Below are 15,634 nucleotides of genomic sequence, written 5' to 3'. Positions count from 1 at the left end.
GACATGGCAGGGCCCAGCCCGAGAGAAGCACATTCTCCAAGGAACCAGGAGGACACGGTCTGAGGCCTCTCCGGGAAAGGCCCCACATTGCGACCCCAGGGCTTTTGAACCTGCTCTTTGCCTGGCCGGCTCCCTCCTGCTATGTGGGCCTCGGGTCCCACGAGACACCCTCAGAGCCCTGGAAGTCCGCTCCATCAGAACCCCCCATTCTTGCTGTTCTCAGACGGCTGTCTCGCTCGCTTGTTTCCTGATTCCTGTTTGCCCTCCCCAACACGTCACAGCCCCTTGGGGCCCCGGACCCCCGCCATCTTGGCCACCACTGATGCCTGGAGTGCGCGGGGCACGCCGGACACATGAATGAACACGCGGGGCAGTGGCTGAGAGCTAGGAGAAGACCCTCCTGAGTCCTGCTGAGCAGAAGCTCCAGGGGGAGTTCTGGCTGGTCTTTCCAAAGGGACAGGAGAGGCCTGACCTCCCTCCAGGCTGGAATGGGCAGCACAAAGAGGTGGGGGTCCTGCAGGGCTGGGGCAGGGGCGGTGGGGCTCGGCTGGAGGCGGGGCCCCTCACGCCACCTGCCTTCTGAAGTGGCAAGTGGGCTGTTCCCCCCTCCCCCCAACACAAGCCTGCTGGCCTGGGGGCAGCGGGAGGGACGCCTGTTGGGGAGGGCGTGGAGGGGACTGTGGTGGCAGCTGAGAGCAGGGCCTGGCAGGCTCAGGGGAAGGCCTGGGGAGGGGGACTCCGGGCAGCTGGCGCTGAGGACCTGTGGCCTGACAGGTGGGGCGGGGTGCGGGCCCGGCAGCTGAGCTGGAACAACTGGTGTCAGGGTGGGCCCCTGGGGCCACGTCACGGTGCCTGAGCTGTGTGCACCAGTGCGGGGGGTGGCGGCCGCGGGGGACTCGGTGCAGGAGAGGGGACAATGGGGGTCCCTCTGCCCTACTCCCCCACTGTGGCGACGTGCCGTGCGGGCCCCCAGCATCGGGCTCAGACGTGTCACCAGCTTGGCCATCTGAGAAAGGCCTCGGTCTGCCTTTCCGAGCGCTCCTGGGCAGCCCTGGGGTCTGCACACAGTGGGGACAGGCGAAACAGGGTTCAGCACATGTGTGTCCCACTCTAGGGGACAGGAGAGGCGGGGCTCCCTCAGTGTGGACGCAGGCCGGAGAAGGGACGGAACTCGTGGTTTTTGTTTTTTGGTTTTTTTGACAGTCCTGCAACTTCCCTGACAAGACACTCACTCAGATGTTACTGTGTTTGTGCCAGAAAAAGAGAAGCTGGTTTTGTGGATAACAGGGATTCGGGGACGGCAAAGAGTTAAACCAAGTAGGTTCTCCCGCGGGCCTTCTCAGGGCATTTGACACTCAGATAAGCATGTTCTGTGCAAAGGTGAGGGAGTGGGACACAGTGGAGAAGGGAAAGTGTCTCCAGAAGGTTCCTGAGACTCTCCTGACCACAAACCCACGGTCCGAACTCTGAGCAACACGTCCCAAGGACTCGGGTTGCCTTCAGAGCGATGCTCTGCTCCGCTCTGGACCCTGGGTGGGAAGGACCGGCCCCGTGTGCGGCTCTGCTCCCTGCTCCCCACCCTCGGAGGCTCCCACACGCTCTGTGGAGCTGGGACGGCCCCCACTTCAAGCCCCGGGCTCTGCCCTGTGGCCACGGAGCCCTGGCTGAGCCTCAGGAAGGCCCCAGGACCTGAAATTGGGGAACCTGCTCTTCCCCTGGGTGGGTGGACGGAGGGCAGGGAGGGCGGGCAGGCGCAGCTCGGGACCCTACGTGGCTGCCACGTTGGGGTCAGCTTGGCTCTGGGGCCACTGAAGTCTGTCAAGGCCGGGGGGAGGGGCGCCGACACGGCCCTGGTCCTGGGGTATGACGGGGGTTCAAGGTAGCGCTCAGAAACTGGCTGGAGCCACGGAAAGAGCCGTCGTGGGTTCTGTCCAATGTAGTTAAAAACATCTGACTGTGACCACAAAAATGCTGGCATCCGGGTCTGCTGCAAAAACATTTTCATGTGAAATGCAAACGCGCTGCTGCCTGAGGAGCTCGGCGTTAACCCTTGGAAGGGAGCGCAGGCAAGGCCACGGCCCGGCCCCCGCAGCCACGAGGCCCGGCCCGGCCCCCCACCCCCGGCGCAGGTGCAGGGCGTGCAGAACGCCCCTGGGCTCCGCTGCCCCGAGCGCACCCTGCTCGGCCTCCGTCCTCTGTGTGCTCACGGCGTGGCGACAGCTCCGTCTGGGGCGTGACTTCCAGGGGCAGAGGGGCGGCCCCTCCTGGGGCCAGGCCGTGGCTCACAGGCGCACGGGCACCCACTCAACAGGGTGTTGGGGGCGGCACACAGCTCGAGGCACATGCAGTGAAGCTCGCGGGGTCCTGGAGTTGGGGGAGAGACGCAGTGATGAAAGGCAGAGGGCACCTGGGGTCCGGGGGGCCTCTGAGAGGGGCCGCGTCTGAGGGATGAGTGGGAGGGTCGCGGGAGACGAAGGCCCCCCAGTGGGCGCGCACAGCTAGTCCCGGGAGCCACGGCCCCGCGGCCGCCCTGGGGCAAGCGCCCCCCTCCTCCGACACGCTGCTGCCTCAGCACGGTCCCGCCATGTGGCTCCCTGTCCCCCTCCAGGGCCGCAGGGCGAGCTCAGCTTTCTGGCGTGGGCGGAGGGAGGCCGTCCCACACCAGGGCCTGGTGCTCCGGGAGCCGTTCTGGGCGGGGTGATCGCAGGGCCGGAGGACAAGCCGAACCCCCATTCTGATGGCCTTCGAAAGTCTGCCCAGACCGGCGGGGCAGCCCCGGGGGCCCTCAGCATCCCCAGCACTGAGCACTACTCTCCTATTTAGTCCTCGCCAGCGCGCCCTCCACGGCCCGCCTTCCCAGGCCTGAATCTGGGGGCGCCTGGCCCAGCGGCCGTCGTCGTGGCCGTGGCACTTTCTCCTGCCGTGTGTGAGCCCGCTGCACGCCGAGGCCCGGTCTGTGCGCGCTCTCGCTGCGTACGCCGCGCAGGGGTGGCCCCAGAACGGGGAGATCGAGTCTCACTCCCTGAAACGGGCCATGCTGGGAGGGGGTGCGCCGAAGGGCCTCGGGCCGGCCACCGTGTCCAGGACGGGCCTCCAGCTGTCCACATTCATCTTGCGCGGGCGACCCTCACCCAGGGCTGTGTGTACACTCTGGCCCCCAGTGCCAGGGGCCGCCTGCCAGGGAATGTGTCCAGCTGGTCCAGCCCCCCGGGCCCGCCACCCCCCGCCCCCAACAGGTGCGGGTGACTCAGCGCAGGCAGCTGTTGGTACAGCCCGGAGACCCCTGAGCAGCCTCGGCCGAGGGCGGGGCCTCCGAGTTCCGGGGGATTCTGGCCCGAGGGTGTGGGGGTAGCTCAGCCCGGGGCCTCAGTCTCCTTCTCTGCCCCCACTCTTGTGGAGCCTCCAGCGCCTCCTGCTCCTTTTTGGCGGGCAGAGGGGGTGGGTGGGGGGGTCCTCCGGGGAGGGGCTCGGATCACCCTTTCGTTCGCACAGGCCTGGGCCTGGGGGTGTGGACGGTGCCAGTGCCGTGGGACGATGTTGGCAGGCCAGGCTGTCCCGAGAGCCCTGTCTTCCTTGGGGTTGGCCACTGCAACAGGATACTCTGTCCCCACTCCCGAAGGCTCTGGAAGGGGCACCAGGGACCTGGATGTACAGAGGAGGAGGAGCTCTAAGACCTCCTTTGACTCTGGGCCAGGAGAAGGGCCCCAGCCTGTCTCCTTGGAACCTAGCGACGCACATCGGGCCCCTCACGGAGCCCAGGGCCCCACGGGGGCCCCTGTGCGGCTGTGCGCGAGCCAGAGCTGCAGACTCGACACACTTTCTCCCCACGGCGGCCCCGGACGCAGGGGGTCAGGCAGGCCAGGAAGCAGATGCGGAGCACCTTCTCACGAGCGGGGAAGAGTCCCGAAGGGATATGGCTCAACACGTAGGCCTTGGCAGGATGACAGACTTGTTTGCTCTGAGGTGCATGGAACAGGGAGGGAAGCCAGCCTTGAGGGCTCGAGGCCCACACAGTCCTGCTCTGAGGGGTCCTTGCTCGAATCTCTCCACCGAGACTGCCGGTCTGCGCGCTCCCTACCTCCCTCCCCTCTGTCCGTCTTCCGTCCTGTCCACGACGCATCCATCCACCCACCTACCTACCTCGCTCCACCGCCCCGTCCCCTCCGCCCGTCCGTCCATCTGTCCATCCGTCCGTCCACCCACCAACTCACCACCTACCATCCACCCTTCCACTGCGTCATCCCATTAGTCCGTCCAACCCTCCGCCCACCCACTCCCCGGCTGTCCATCCCTCCACCATCCCAGTCCGTCCCTCTGTCCACCCCGCCCCGCCCCTGCCGCGGGCCCGAGTGCCCGCTTTCCCTCTTTCTGTCAGCAGTGCGCAGCCGCCTCCCGGGTATCTCGTAGCAATGGCAAGACGATCAAAAGGCCTTGAGGACGCAGCCACTGGCCTCTGGAGGGACAGTCGCCACCAGCTAAAAACAGACCAGGACCAAGATGCTCTACTCCGTCTCTGTCTCTTGAGCCCCCGCCTCTCTCCGCAGGGGACACACCCCACGAGGCCGAATGGCCCCAGATCAGAGGAGATTACGGGGACGGGCCCTGGTGGTGGGGTCAGGGCTCGGTGACCAGGTATGGGGTGGATGGAGAGGGGGCTCTCAGGGTCTTGGGTGATGTTGTGCGTGGGGCCATCTGCTGAGAAGGCCAGCACCCGAGGCGGGCGGCCTGGGGAGAGGAAGCGGAAGCACCTGGTCTTGGCCCAGCGGGTGTGGAACACGGCGGCCACCGATGGGGGCTGGGCCCGTGCTGGCGTCCTGGGATCGTGTGGGCTTGAAGTGGCATTTACGGGGTGGTCAGAGCCCCCACTGAACTTCCTGGGCGCTGGTGAGCTGGGGTAGATGCCGTCTGCTCCTGCCTGCCCCTCTGACCTGCACCGACAGGGAGACGACGGTGGGGCTTGGCTTGGCCTTTGTTTGTGGTCAGTTCATCCGGACAGCAGGGCCACCACAGACTTGGCCCAGCACTTTCTGCATGCCAGGCTCTGGTCCAGGCACAGGGCTTTGGGAGGGACAGGTCCACACCAGCCCTGACATGGCGGGACTTCTGTTCCTGGTGGGGAGCCGGCCACCCCAGCCAGGGCTCTGGGGTCAGAGACCCAAAGGTGGCGCAGGGATCAGGGTATCGGTTGGGAGAGAAGCAGGAGCGACCTGCGGCCCCAGGTGGGACTGCGTGGCTGGCCGGCCATGGTCCAGCTCCAGAGTACCCTTTGCATGGGCCGAGGGGCCTAGGACAAGTCCCCTGGAGGCTGGCGGGCCACACGGGAGCTTCCGGCAGGTAAGGCTAGGAGGGCCGTGTGAGGCTGTGGGGCCCATGGGCCGTGGAAAGGCGCCTGGATTGCATTCCAGGAAGAAGGGGCTTTAGGCAGGGAGCGCATGGTCTGGTTTATGTTTGAAACGTCCCTCTGGCCACTGCGCGGAGACAGGAATGTCGGGGGGAGAGGGAAGGCCGGCGCCCCTTGGGATGGGCCGGCCCTCATCTTTGGGAAGGAAGGCTGCATGTGTACATGCTGTTCCCGCCAGCCGGAAATGCCCTTCCGGCCCTGGCAGAGGCTGCCGTGGAAGGAGGCTGGGTCTGCGGTCCCTTCCCCGCTACTTAGGGCCCGTGCCCCCGGGTGTCTTCCCTCCCTCTTTCCATACCTCCGTCTTCTCAGCTTCAACTGACCTTGGTGAACCCCCCCTGCAGGGCTACAGTGAACCTGACTGACCTCAGGGCCCGCCTCTTCCAGGCAGCCCTCCCTGGGTACCCACAGCTCAGGTGATTTCCTCCTCCTGGGCATCTCTGCCCTTTGGACATTACAGGGACACTGGACATGCAGCAGCCCCTCACCTCTGTGGACGGCTAGCCCAACAGACAAGGAGTTCACTGTGGGGGCACTAGGCTTTGGGTCCTGCCGTGTTCCCCCAGCAGAGCCAGGAGCCACGTGCCCGAGGGCCACTCCACAGGGCATAAACAGCAGCGAGTCCCTCACTGGGGCCAAGGACATGGCCCCCAATGCCCTGGCCTCTGCAGTCCGGGACTCAGGACCCCTGTGGGTATGTGTGGGGTCTCCCTCCCCACGGACAGTCCAGACCCCGTGTGCAAATAGGGCCTGTTTTTGCCGATAGGACAGTTGTGTATGTCCCGGTGTGGCAGGCAGCCAGACGGGCAGCAAGGAGCTGGGGCCTGGTCCTGCTGTCAGGGTGGGGCTGGGAACAGAGCCCTCGTCCCCGTCCCAGATCACCAGGAGGGATGAAGAGAAGGGGGAGGGGGGAGGGGGGAGGAGGGGGAGGGAGGAAGTCCGTGCACTGGATCCGTGTGTGTGTGCAGGCCTGCGCAGGCTGCTCACACTCCAGGGTCCTGCTCTAACCCTAGGGCGGGGTGTCTTACACCGAGGCAGGGGTGAGGCCCAGAGGGGTTTGGAGACCCTCCAGAGTAGGGGTGCTGGAGGTACTGCAGGATGCGCAGCTAAAAATTGGGATTTTTAGATAAACCATGACCTTTTCTTTAGCATAAAATGTCGTAGGAAATATCTGGGAATACACTTACACAAAAACCCTCATTCATCCGAGGTGTCCTACATTTTTTCCCTCTTTTGCTAGAACTGGTGACCTTCTCGGAGGCCCTGTGGCTCGGGAGGGGCTTCCGGACTTGGGGCCCCCAGCGGTCCCTGGGCTACGAGGCCTGCTTTCGGGGTGCGGCCCCGTCTCCCTGCTGCGGGGACTGGCCTGGCTTTTCGGTTCCCCCTTCAGAGCAGCGCTGGGGACGGGGTCCCCGTGGGCCAGCCCACACTCCTCACTTCCCTCTGCCCTTCTCGGGTCCCGCGGAGCCCACTGGGTCAGAAAGTCTCAGCCCCCGCGCCCCTACTGCTGGCCAGCGGAGGAGGCTTCCCGATCTCCCTCGGGCAGGCCGGTCCCAGGGAGGAATTCCAACCACAGTCCCCTGGCCACCTTCCCTCCGACCTCCAGGCCTGGAAATCCTGCACCGCCCCGCTCAGACAGCAGCCCCGAGCCACGGGCCTGCCACCCAACGTGGCCCATGGGCTGTTGAAAGCCCTTCGCCGCCTTCCGCACCTCTGAGCCCTGGATCCAGACACACCTGAAGCCACTTCTCTCTGGGACTTGGCTGGTATGGGAGTCAGCACGTCGCCTTCCTCATGCTGGCAGTTTTGGGGTGAGTTTCTATTTCTTGAAATCGAAAGTTGGGTTTCAGGACCAGATTTCTGGGTGAGGGCTCAGTGCAGGGGTGAGACTGCCCGATTCGGCTTCCCTAAGGAGGGGTTGACACAGCGGGGGCCTGCGGGGCAGGCTGAGGGGCAGCGGGGAAGGAGCGTGGTGGGCCCGTGGGGCTGGATGCGGGGTTCACCTGGGACTGGCCCGTGCTGCTGCTGGGCGTTGAGCTGGGAGGGCTCCGAGGCGACACCTGCCCCTGCAGCCACCCATGGGACAGTGCACAGGTCTGCACGGCCCCTCCCGTGCCAGGACCACCACTGGGACTTGGCATGACTCGTCCCCATTCTGCAGGTAAGGAAACTGAGGCTAGAACCCTCAACCTGCATGAGGTGGCACTACAGGTCAGAGGCAAGGCTGGGGCTGGAACCCCCGCTGCCAGAACCCCCGGGCCCAAGAGTCGGGGCTGGGAACTTGGGAGGGGGCTGTTGGGGACTGAGAGGTGGGCGGGGCCGTGCGCTGGCCAAGTGACCCTGGCGGAGAGAGTGGGCGCCTCTGCATCATGGTGAGAATGAGTCCGGCCTGCCCACCAGCCCATGGGGACGAGAGACCCTGACTCATGGCATGTTCTTGTGGCCCTGGCGAGCACCAGCACCCCTGCGGGCGCCTGCGTGAAATCTGATGGTGGTGACGTGGCCTCACCGACAGTGGCCTCGGCGAGAGCTCCCTCGTCTCCAGGTACCGTGGACCCTCTCCGCTCCCTGTTACGTTACAGACAGGACGACAGTCTCAGCAACGCGACCTCTCCCACTGCCGCCAAGCTGCCCCTTCCGGTCCTCCCAGCAGCCCTGCCACCCCGGAAGCAGAAGGTAGGACAGACTCAGGAGGCCTCCGCCCTGCCCTGTGCGGTCCCACAGACGCCGTAGCCGGTGGCAGCTCGCGCCGACGGGCTGGGCGCCATGGGAAGGGCTTCACCATGGGAAGGGCTCTGCATTTAATCCTCCCTGCCCTGGGGGAGTCTGGGCAGGTGTCCCCAGAACCATAGCCTGACAGAGGGCGAGAGGCTAGCTGCCCAGACCCCAGACGGCAGATCACCCTGGCCGGGATCCCTGGGGATGACGGGCCATGTGCCTCGGGCTGACTCCACCCGAGGGGAGAAGGTCTCGGGCTCAGGGGCTTCCCACCAGCCGTGCGGGAGGGGGGCACGGTGTGACGGCAGGGGGGTCCCCTGGCCAGGCTGTGGCACAACCGAAGTATGTGGTATGGGACAGAGACATCCTGGTGAGCCGGGGGCCGGGGTCGTGCCGAGGCCAGGCCCACCAAATGCCATGCTGAGAAACTGCCTGCAGCACCGAGGGGGGAGTGGGGACACAGGGCGGGGGGGGGGGAGGTTCTCACCTATCCCTTTGCCACACGGGCGTGTCTCCCCGTGGGCTCCCAGCCGCCAGCCCCGTGCTTCCAGACAAGCCCTCGGAACCAGAGCCCCCCACACAGGGACACATGGTGTCTGTCAGGGCAGTGGCTGGTACCCCACCCATCACAGCTGACACAGCTTAATGCCAGCAAGCCCATCCGCGCTCGGACCCCGAGCAAACATCTGAAAACGCTCGGAACATGAAAGAGAGGCCAGGCTGACCAGAGACAGAGGATCAGGAAGCGAGGTGATCTCAAGATGTGAAAATGTATCTGGAATCCCCGGAAAGATTCCAGAAACTGTTACACCCACCAGGCAAGGGCAGGAGCAGACCCCCAATGGGAGAGAGCAAGAGGACAGGACACTGGAGACAGGGCGGCCGATGCAACGTCACCGAGCAGGGCAAGGTCGAGGACATAATCCTACAAGTAGAAAAGAGAGAAAGAGACATCGAAGATTCATTTAAAATGTCTTCCCTCTGGTTAAGAGGAATTCAGAAGAGATAACAAGGATATGTCATGAAGAACACGGTCAGAAATAATAAAGAGAACCTTCTGGCATTCAAGGACTCAAGTCCCCAGAGGGTCCGCCGGATACTACACACCCTCGGTGGACAAAGTCGGCCACGAGGGAACCTCGCTGGGAAAGGCAGCCCCCCAGGCTAGGATGTAGATACAGACGAATTCCAGGGAACAGAGCAAGGGGATTCTTGGGGCTAAGGCAGGCAGGAGAGGTAGCACACAAAGTCTGGAGGCCAGAAGACCTCGGGATGGGCCTGCACGAAAACTTGCAGTTCTACACCTGGTTCAACTACCGACAGGCACGAGGATTGAGTGAAGCTATTTCCGGATATGCTGAGCACTCAGAATGCTTGCCTTCCACGCTACGCGTCTCTTCCTGGGAAGCCACACGATCTAGGGACAGGAAGTCCCACCTGGGATCGTCCTGAAGGCAAGTTCTAGGCTGATGCTAGCCAGGAGGCTTCAGGAGGACAAGCCCCGATTGGAGTAGGAAAGAAGGCGGGATCCGAAGGGAACAGGGCCAGGACACGGCGGGGTGGGGGCGGGCGGCCGAGAGGCAGGACAGCAGCCTGGATCTGGGCACGTGGAGGGGACAAGGGGAGAAGGACAGCAAGGTCTGCGGGACCCTCCAGAGCTGACCCCTCGAGGAAGAAATCTGTCTAACCAAGAGAGTCATCAGAACTGAAATAAAGTACAGAGGAGTGGGCGGCAGGTGAGCCCGACGCCATCTTAACGCGGAATCAAGGTAAACCCGTGGCGGGGAGTAGGGCCTGGCCAGGGCTAGTGGTCCTGACCACAACACGGACACGACTCACGCGGGAGGCAGCGAGGCGGGCCGGGTCTCAGCCTCGCTCACCACCACGTGACGTTGAAAGACCACAGAACCCACAAGGACTCCTACTTCCCACATTTTAGGATGCTCCCCTGCCCCCAGACCTGAAAGTGATGTTTAGAAATGAGCGTCTCCTTTGGTGAAGAAACGTTCATCTACATTCAGCACTTTTTGATTTCACTCTTTTCTTTGTTGAGAAAAATGAATGAATCAGAAGTAGCACTACCGTATTTATAATAATTTCTGGCTGTCTGTCCCCCATCCTGCCATCCGTCCACGCACACGCGCGCGTATGTCCAGCCCCACCCTTCAGCCACACACCCATTTAGCGACTACGTCTTCTCCCACTGTTGTTTTCTGGGCAACATGCACCCCCGTGTCTCAGACGCGGCCCCTCACATTAAAGATGGGTGTTTCTGAGATAACAAGGGTTATGCTCAGGGACAGAAGGGAAGCTCTGGAGGTTTTCACTTTTGGTTTTGGACCTTTCTGTGCTGTTTGAATTTTCTAGACATTCAAGTAGACCTAAAACATCTATCTGAACACTTTCGTTGAATGAAATTAGTGACTGTCATTTATGAAGAAATTAGGGTCTTTCTGTTTCCTCCTCGTCAGGCCCGCACTGAAACCGGAAATTCATAGCAACCCGGAGAGCTAGTTTCAGGCACCCCTCCCTCGGAGGTCTCCCCCGGTCCTCCGGCCCTGTCCCCATGCCCTGCTCCGCTCCTGCGCGGTCGGTATCTGGGTCTGGTGTTTCTGATCGGGGGCAGCCCCGTCAGGCCAGGGGCGCCGTCCTGTCCCCCAGCAGCGGCGGCACATTCCCTGCCTGGGACCGGTGAGGAGCTTGGGCAGGGGCGGCGGACGCCGGGTCAGCCTGGAGACGGTCGCCTCAAGCCGCAGCCCACCAGGCTCTCGAGGCCCCAGGCAGATGGCGTCCAACCTCTGTCTGGCGCTTGGCAGGGGGCGGGGAAGACAAACCCACAACAGTGCCCACAGTGGTGCCCACAAGAGGGGGCGGGAGCCGAGAGCTTCCACCTTGCCACGTGCCGGGCGCCTGGCCAGGTGCAGCGCAGACAGGGCTGCAGGTAACCCTGGCCCGGGGCCCGGAGTCCGTGTCCCCCACACCCCCCCCCCCCCCGTCTCCTCCTTACAGACGTAGAAGCCAAGGCTCAGAGGGGCCGCGTGGGGGGCCTGGGGTCACGCCGCTAGGAAGCGGGGAGGCAAGGGTCCGCACCCGGCCTTCTCTGCTGGGAATGCCACTCGCGCCCCCGACAGGCGAGATGGCGGCGCTTCGGGGAGCTGGGGAGGCCCGGGAAGGAGGCTTCGGGATGGCGATGGGGGAGGCGCACGGGCTGGGGCAGCAGTGGCGCCGCAGACCCGGAGGTGGGTGGCCGGGCTGCTCTCTGCGCTCCGGAAGGCAGGGCCGCCGTCCTCCGGGCCTCCTGAAGGCAGGGGACCGCAGAGACAGAGGCGGGCGAGGCGGTGGGGTGGGCTGTCGCCAGGAGACCCAAGACGCGAGGGGCGGCGCGGTCACCCCACATCCTGGTCTGCCCCCGCCCCAGCTGGGCGGCCCCTGAGGGCGGCCGAGAAAGGGGGCAGAGAGAGGTCACTGAGGCCCGCATGTGGGGGGAGTCGCTGAAGAGGACGGGAGAGAGTTGGGTGGGGTGACAGGAAGGGGGGCCGGGAAGACTGGGGGGGTCCTGGGGAGTCCCGGAGCTCGGGGAGGCCGGGGCTCCGGGCAGGTCTGGGACGAGCTCCGTCAGGGGACCGCACTGGGCCGCGCCGGGCCTGCCTCGAGGCCACGCGTCCCGGGCAGGCCGCCGTGCCCGGTGCGGAGCAGGAGGGCCCCGCCCGGCGGTGGCCGGCCCAAGGAGGGCCGAGGGCCTGCGGGGCGTGTTCCAGGGAGAGATTTCTTAGTGAAACAAAAGCATATTTTTTCAGGCGGCACGGCCTGTGCAGTTACCTCATGACGTCGCCTTGGCCCGGGGCCCAGAGCAGGCGGCGGGGAGGCCTGGCCGGCGGGCGGCTCGAACCCTCTCCCGCGCGGTCCCCGCGGCCCTCCTTATCTGGTCCCCGACATCAAAGCGGGGGCCTTTCATGAGCGAGTGCAAACAGCACAGCGAGGCCCCCGGGCCAATTAGCTCCGGGGCGGGCGGGAGGCCTTTCAGAGGGAGGCCGGGCTCCTCCGGGCCGGCCGCGGCAGCTCGTCAAACTCGATGAAATATTTGCCCAAAGCTCATTATAATAATGAACCTGCATTTCTTTCCCCAAGAGAATAATTAGCAGACTTCCAAATGGCTCAAAGCGGCAATTTAAAAACTGCCCCCCCCGCCCCCCGTCCCCCCCGTTCACTGTCGCATTTAGTTCATTTTGTGACAAGGAAATGTTGACGCTTCTGGGAAGAGCCGCGACTCTCTCGCGCCCGGCCCGAGCGGCCACTTGGCTGGGTCCCTCTGCCTCTGGGCCGCTCCCCCGTCTCTAAATGGGGAGCCGGGGCTGGGGAGGGCATCACGAGGAGCCCCAACTCGGGGAGTGACCTCGAAGGGGGCCCCGAGCCTCACTGTGCCCCCGGCAGTGGCCCGAGGCTGCCCAGCCCACTGAGGGAATGGGTTGGGGTGTGCGGCCGGCAGGCAGGCTGGGAGTGGGTCCGGAGAGGGAGCCCCGGGGAGACACCCTGCCCACCCTACACGAGGCACAGTCTTCCCAGTGGCTCCCAGCAAGCAGAGCGGCAAGGTCCCGGTGCCTGGCCACTGACCCAGCCTGGACGAGAGGGTCGAGCGGGTCCCAGGTCCCCCAGCCCAGCTCGGGGTCACCGTGCTTCCCAGACAAGGTGGCCCAGACCCTCAGACTCTCTTCCCCTCCACGCTTCCTGCTTCCCCTTCCCCCCTTGTTGGAACAAGAACCACTCAGGACGGAACGTTTTGGAAAATAGAGAAAAATCTCCTCAAACGTGCAGCTGGAGGCCCACCCCCAGGAGACCGACGGCAGGCACAGCCCATGCTCCTGCGAGGTGGTGTTCGACTCGCACACACGTACACTGCCCGCGGGGACCGGGCGGTGCCCTGTTCGTCTCCGAGTCACCTTGTACACCGGGCCTTCTCCCAGGTCCCTGGAAGCATCACACCGTCCCCCCTGCTCGAAAGTCGGCCGGGCGGTCCGTTTCTGATGTTTCACTGTTAAAACAAGACTGTGATCGGCCGGTTTGCTTCAACTGGTGTTTGGGTCACCTCGGATCTGTTTTTGGGGCAGACGCCTGAGCGGACGGTGACAGGGTCACAGTGAGAGCTGCAGTCTGACCCACGTCATCGGAACACTTTCTGGAAGGGGCACCAGAGTCTAGGCCCATCTCGTCTGGGCGTCACCAGCACAGAACTCACATTCATTTTTGCTGACCTCGCATCTCTCCATTTAGGTTTTTAGACCGAGGGTTTGCGAGCTTTTCTGTCAAGGGCCAGGTGGCAAATATCTTAGGTGTTGAGGGTCTCATGGTCTCTGTTATGGCTCCTGGGCTCTGCCGTTGCCTCGGGAGGGTGGCCAGATGTGGATCCTACATGAGTGGGCATGGCTGTGTTCTAATAAAACTTTATTTAGAGAAGCAGTTCGGGGGCCGGATCAGACCTCCAGGCTGTGGTTGACCAGCCCTGTCTTTGAGGACAGAAGCAGTGAAGCCTCTTTTCAGTCTTTGTGACCCTTCATTTTGTGAACCCTCCTTCCAGTTCTTGGACACCCCCTTTATGCTTTTTTACTAAAAAACATCTTTCCATCGTCACCTGCGGTTTTTGGTGGGAAGGGTCTGGCAGGGAGGGGCATAGCGGGGCAGCCTGGCTCCCTGTTTCCGGCTCTTCGCCCCATAGCAGAGCTGGATGAAGGCCCCCACTGTCTGCTGCCTGTGGGCTGGCTACTCACACCTTCTTCCCACTTGTGCCTTTACAACGGTTTCGATTTTGCATCTACGGCCTCATCACCTTCGGTGTCTCGCTCGTGTCCCTACAGTGATGCAGTAGCTTAAATTTTCCCCCCAAACAGCTGGTGTCACCAACGTCCTATCTGGTTTGTGATGCTGCCCAGTCTCCCCGGTGCAAAGCGTTATCACTGGTCCCCTGCAAAAAGCCCTGCGGGTTGGGGACAAAGCCTACCGTGTGGCTCAGAGCTATGAGGCTGTGCGCCCAGGCGTCCTCGAGGACCATGGAAGGGTGGTGGTGCCTGCTGCACCGGAGGCAATCAGGGCACCTGGCGCTGGGGGTGTGGCGTCAGGCTCCCAGGTGAGGCTGGTCCCACCCGTCTAAGAGCCGTGACCAGGACGTGGATGGCGGCTCGCCGCTCTGACTGGGAAGGGCAGCCCCGACCCCTGGCTGCCCCCCCAGAAATCATACCGCCTTCCTCATTTCCTTGTTCTCCCCGGGAGCTCCGGCTCCATCTGGCACCCCAGAAAAGCCCCCCAGTGCTTTGCTCCAGGGCCACACAAGCCCAAGGCCTGAGCCCGAGGTGGGCACGGCTATCTGCACCCTGCCCGTCTGCCAGGGGCACATGGCTCTGCTGCGGGCGTGAGTGCCCACCGTCCCCTCAGCACCACTGTGCCACCGTGCCTGCCACTCTCGGTGCTCAGCGAACGGGTCACCCTGTGGGCAGCGTGACCCCGGGGTGCCGGAGCGCTCCAAGCCCCAGTTCCCTCTCACAAGGTGACTTCACGGAGGCCGATGTCGGAGAGGAGTCGCATCTGTGGGTGGGGTGGAGAGCCGGTGCTGGGCGCGCTGGGAACAGGGCACCTGCCCGCCTTCTCTTCCGACTGGCTATCGGCTATCGTGGAGAACCGAGCGACCCCTGAAACACCTCCAACTTGAGATGCAGAAGCAGTTCCTGGTTCTTTCCGCACGCAGGGGTGCCCACAACACCACGGCGGGCAGGGCACCTGCCCCCTCTGGCCTGCCCCTTGGCCCCCAGCAACTTGTGGCTCTGCCTTGCACGGGTCTGGGGGTTGAAACGAATGGGCCCTGCCAGGGGTCACAGCAGAGGACCCAAAGTGGCTTCACACCCCGGGCTGGCCACTGACCTTGGGGCTGTGGGCTTGGCAGCCGGCGCCAGTGGCAGTCACGGGGCTCCTGAGTGTCCCGGGTACCCATGAGACTGTAAGGCAGGACTACAGGGGCGGGTGGGGCTGAGCTAGGGGCGGGAGGGTAGGAGAGAGGCCGAGAGAGGAGCAGGGGAGGTGGCTGAGAGAAAAAAGGGCCCTGGGAGCTCCTGGGGCAGGTCTGGGCAGGTGGCAGTCCGGGCATTTGGGGGGCAGGCCGCGGCAGGCAGGCAGGAGAGGGGCCGGCAGCAGAGCTGCAGAGGGCACAGGTCCAGGCGTGCGTGCCCCAGTCCCGGCAGGCTGCTCCGAACCCCCTCCCCAACCCTAGCACACAGCCTCTCCCCCAACATGCCCACCTCCTCATCAGCTCTGCCTGCAGGGGTGAGGTGGGTGGGGGTGGGGGGGTCCACCCGCTGTGGCTCCCGACCACAGCCCAGGGTGCCGTAAGAGCTCCTGGGGACTGAGGTGCGTCTCCAGCGTGCGGGGTCCCTGCAGCCCCTCTGGCTTGAGAACGTGTTTTGCACAAGGAGCCCGGAGCCCTCGGCAGACAACGCCCCACCCACACACAGCTGGGCTCCCCTCTCCCAGCCCTGC

The 15,634-nt window shown here is 64.2% G+C and overlaps 1 protein-coding gene across 6 annotated transcripts in view; it reads right to left on the bottom strand.

The window, feature by feature from the left end:
• KCNQ1 (potassium voltage-gated channel subfamily Q member 1) overlaps window positions 1-15,634 on the bottom strand; it is a 308,960-nt gene that overhangs the window by 27,872 nt on the left and 265,454 nt on the right. For 2 of the 6 annotated variants that reach the window (XM_059398838.1, XM_059398844.1), the window contains exons 16-17: window positions 8,932-9,041; window positions 7,908-7,966 (exon numbers count right to left, since the gene is read on the bottom strand). The exons of 3 other annotated variants lie outside the window; for them this stretch is intronic. In XM_059398838.1, coding sequence (XP_059254821.1) covers window positions 7,908-7,966; window positions 8,932-9,041 — 169 coding nt within the window. Of the gene's footprint in view, window positions 1-7,158; window positions 7,224-7,907; window positions 7,967-8,931; window positions 9,042-15,634 lie in introns of those variants that run through there. One more of the 6 variants, XM_059398860.1, reaches the window with a different exon arrangement.

Source organism: Mustela nigripes, chromosome 1, assembly GCF_022355385.1.
Source record: "Mustela nigripes isolate SB6536 chromosome 1, MUSNIG.SB6536, whole genome shotgun sequence".
Lineage (NCBI taxonomy): Eukaryota > Metazoa > Chordata > Mammalia > Carnivora > Mustelidae > Mustela > Mustela nigripes.
The sequence above is the reverse complement of the archived record's forward strand: the minus strand, read 5'-3'. Positions and strand labels throughout refer to the sequence as shown.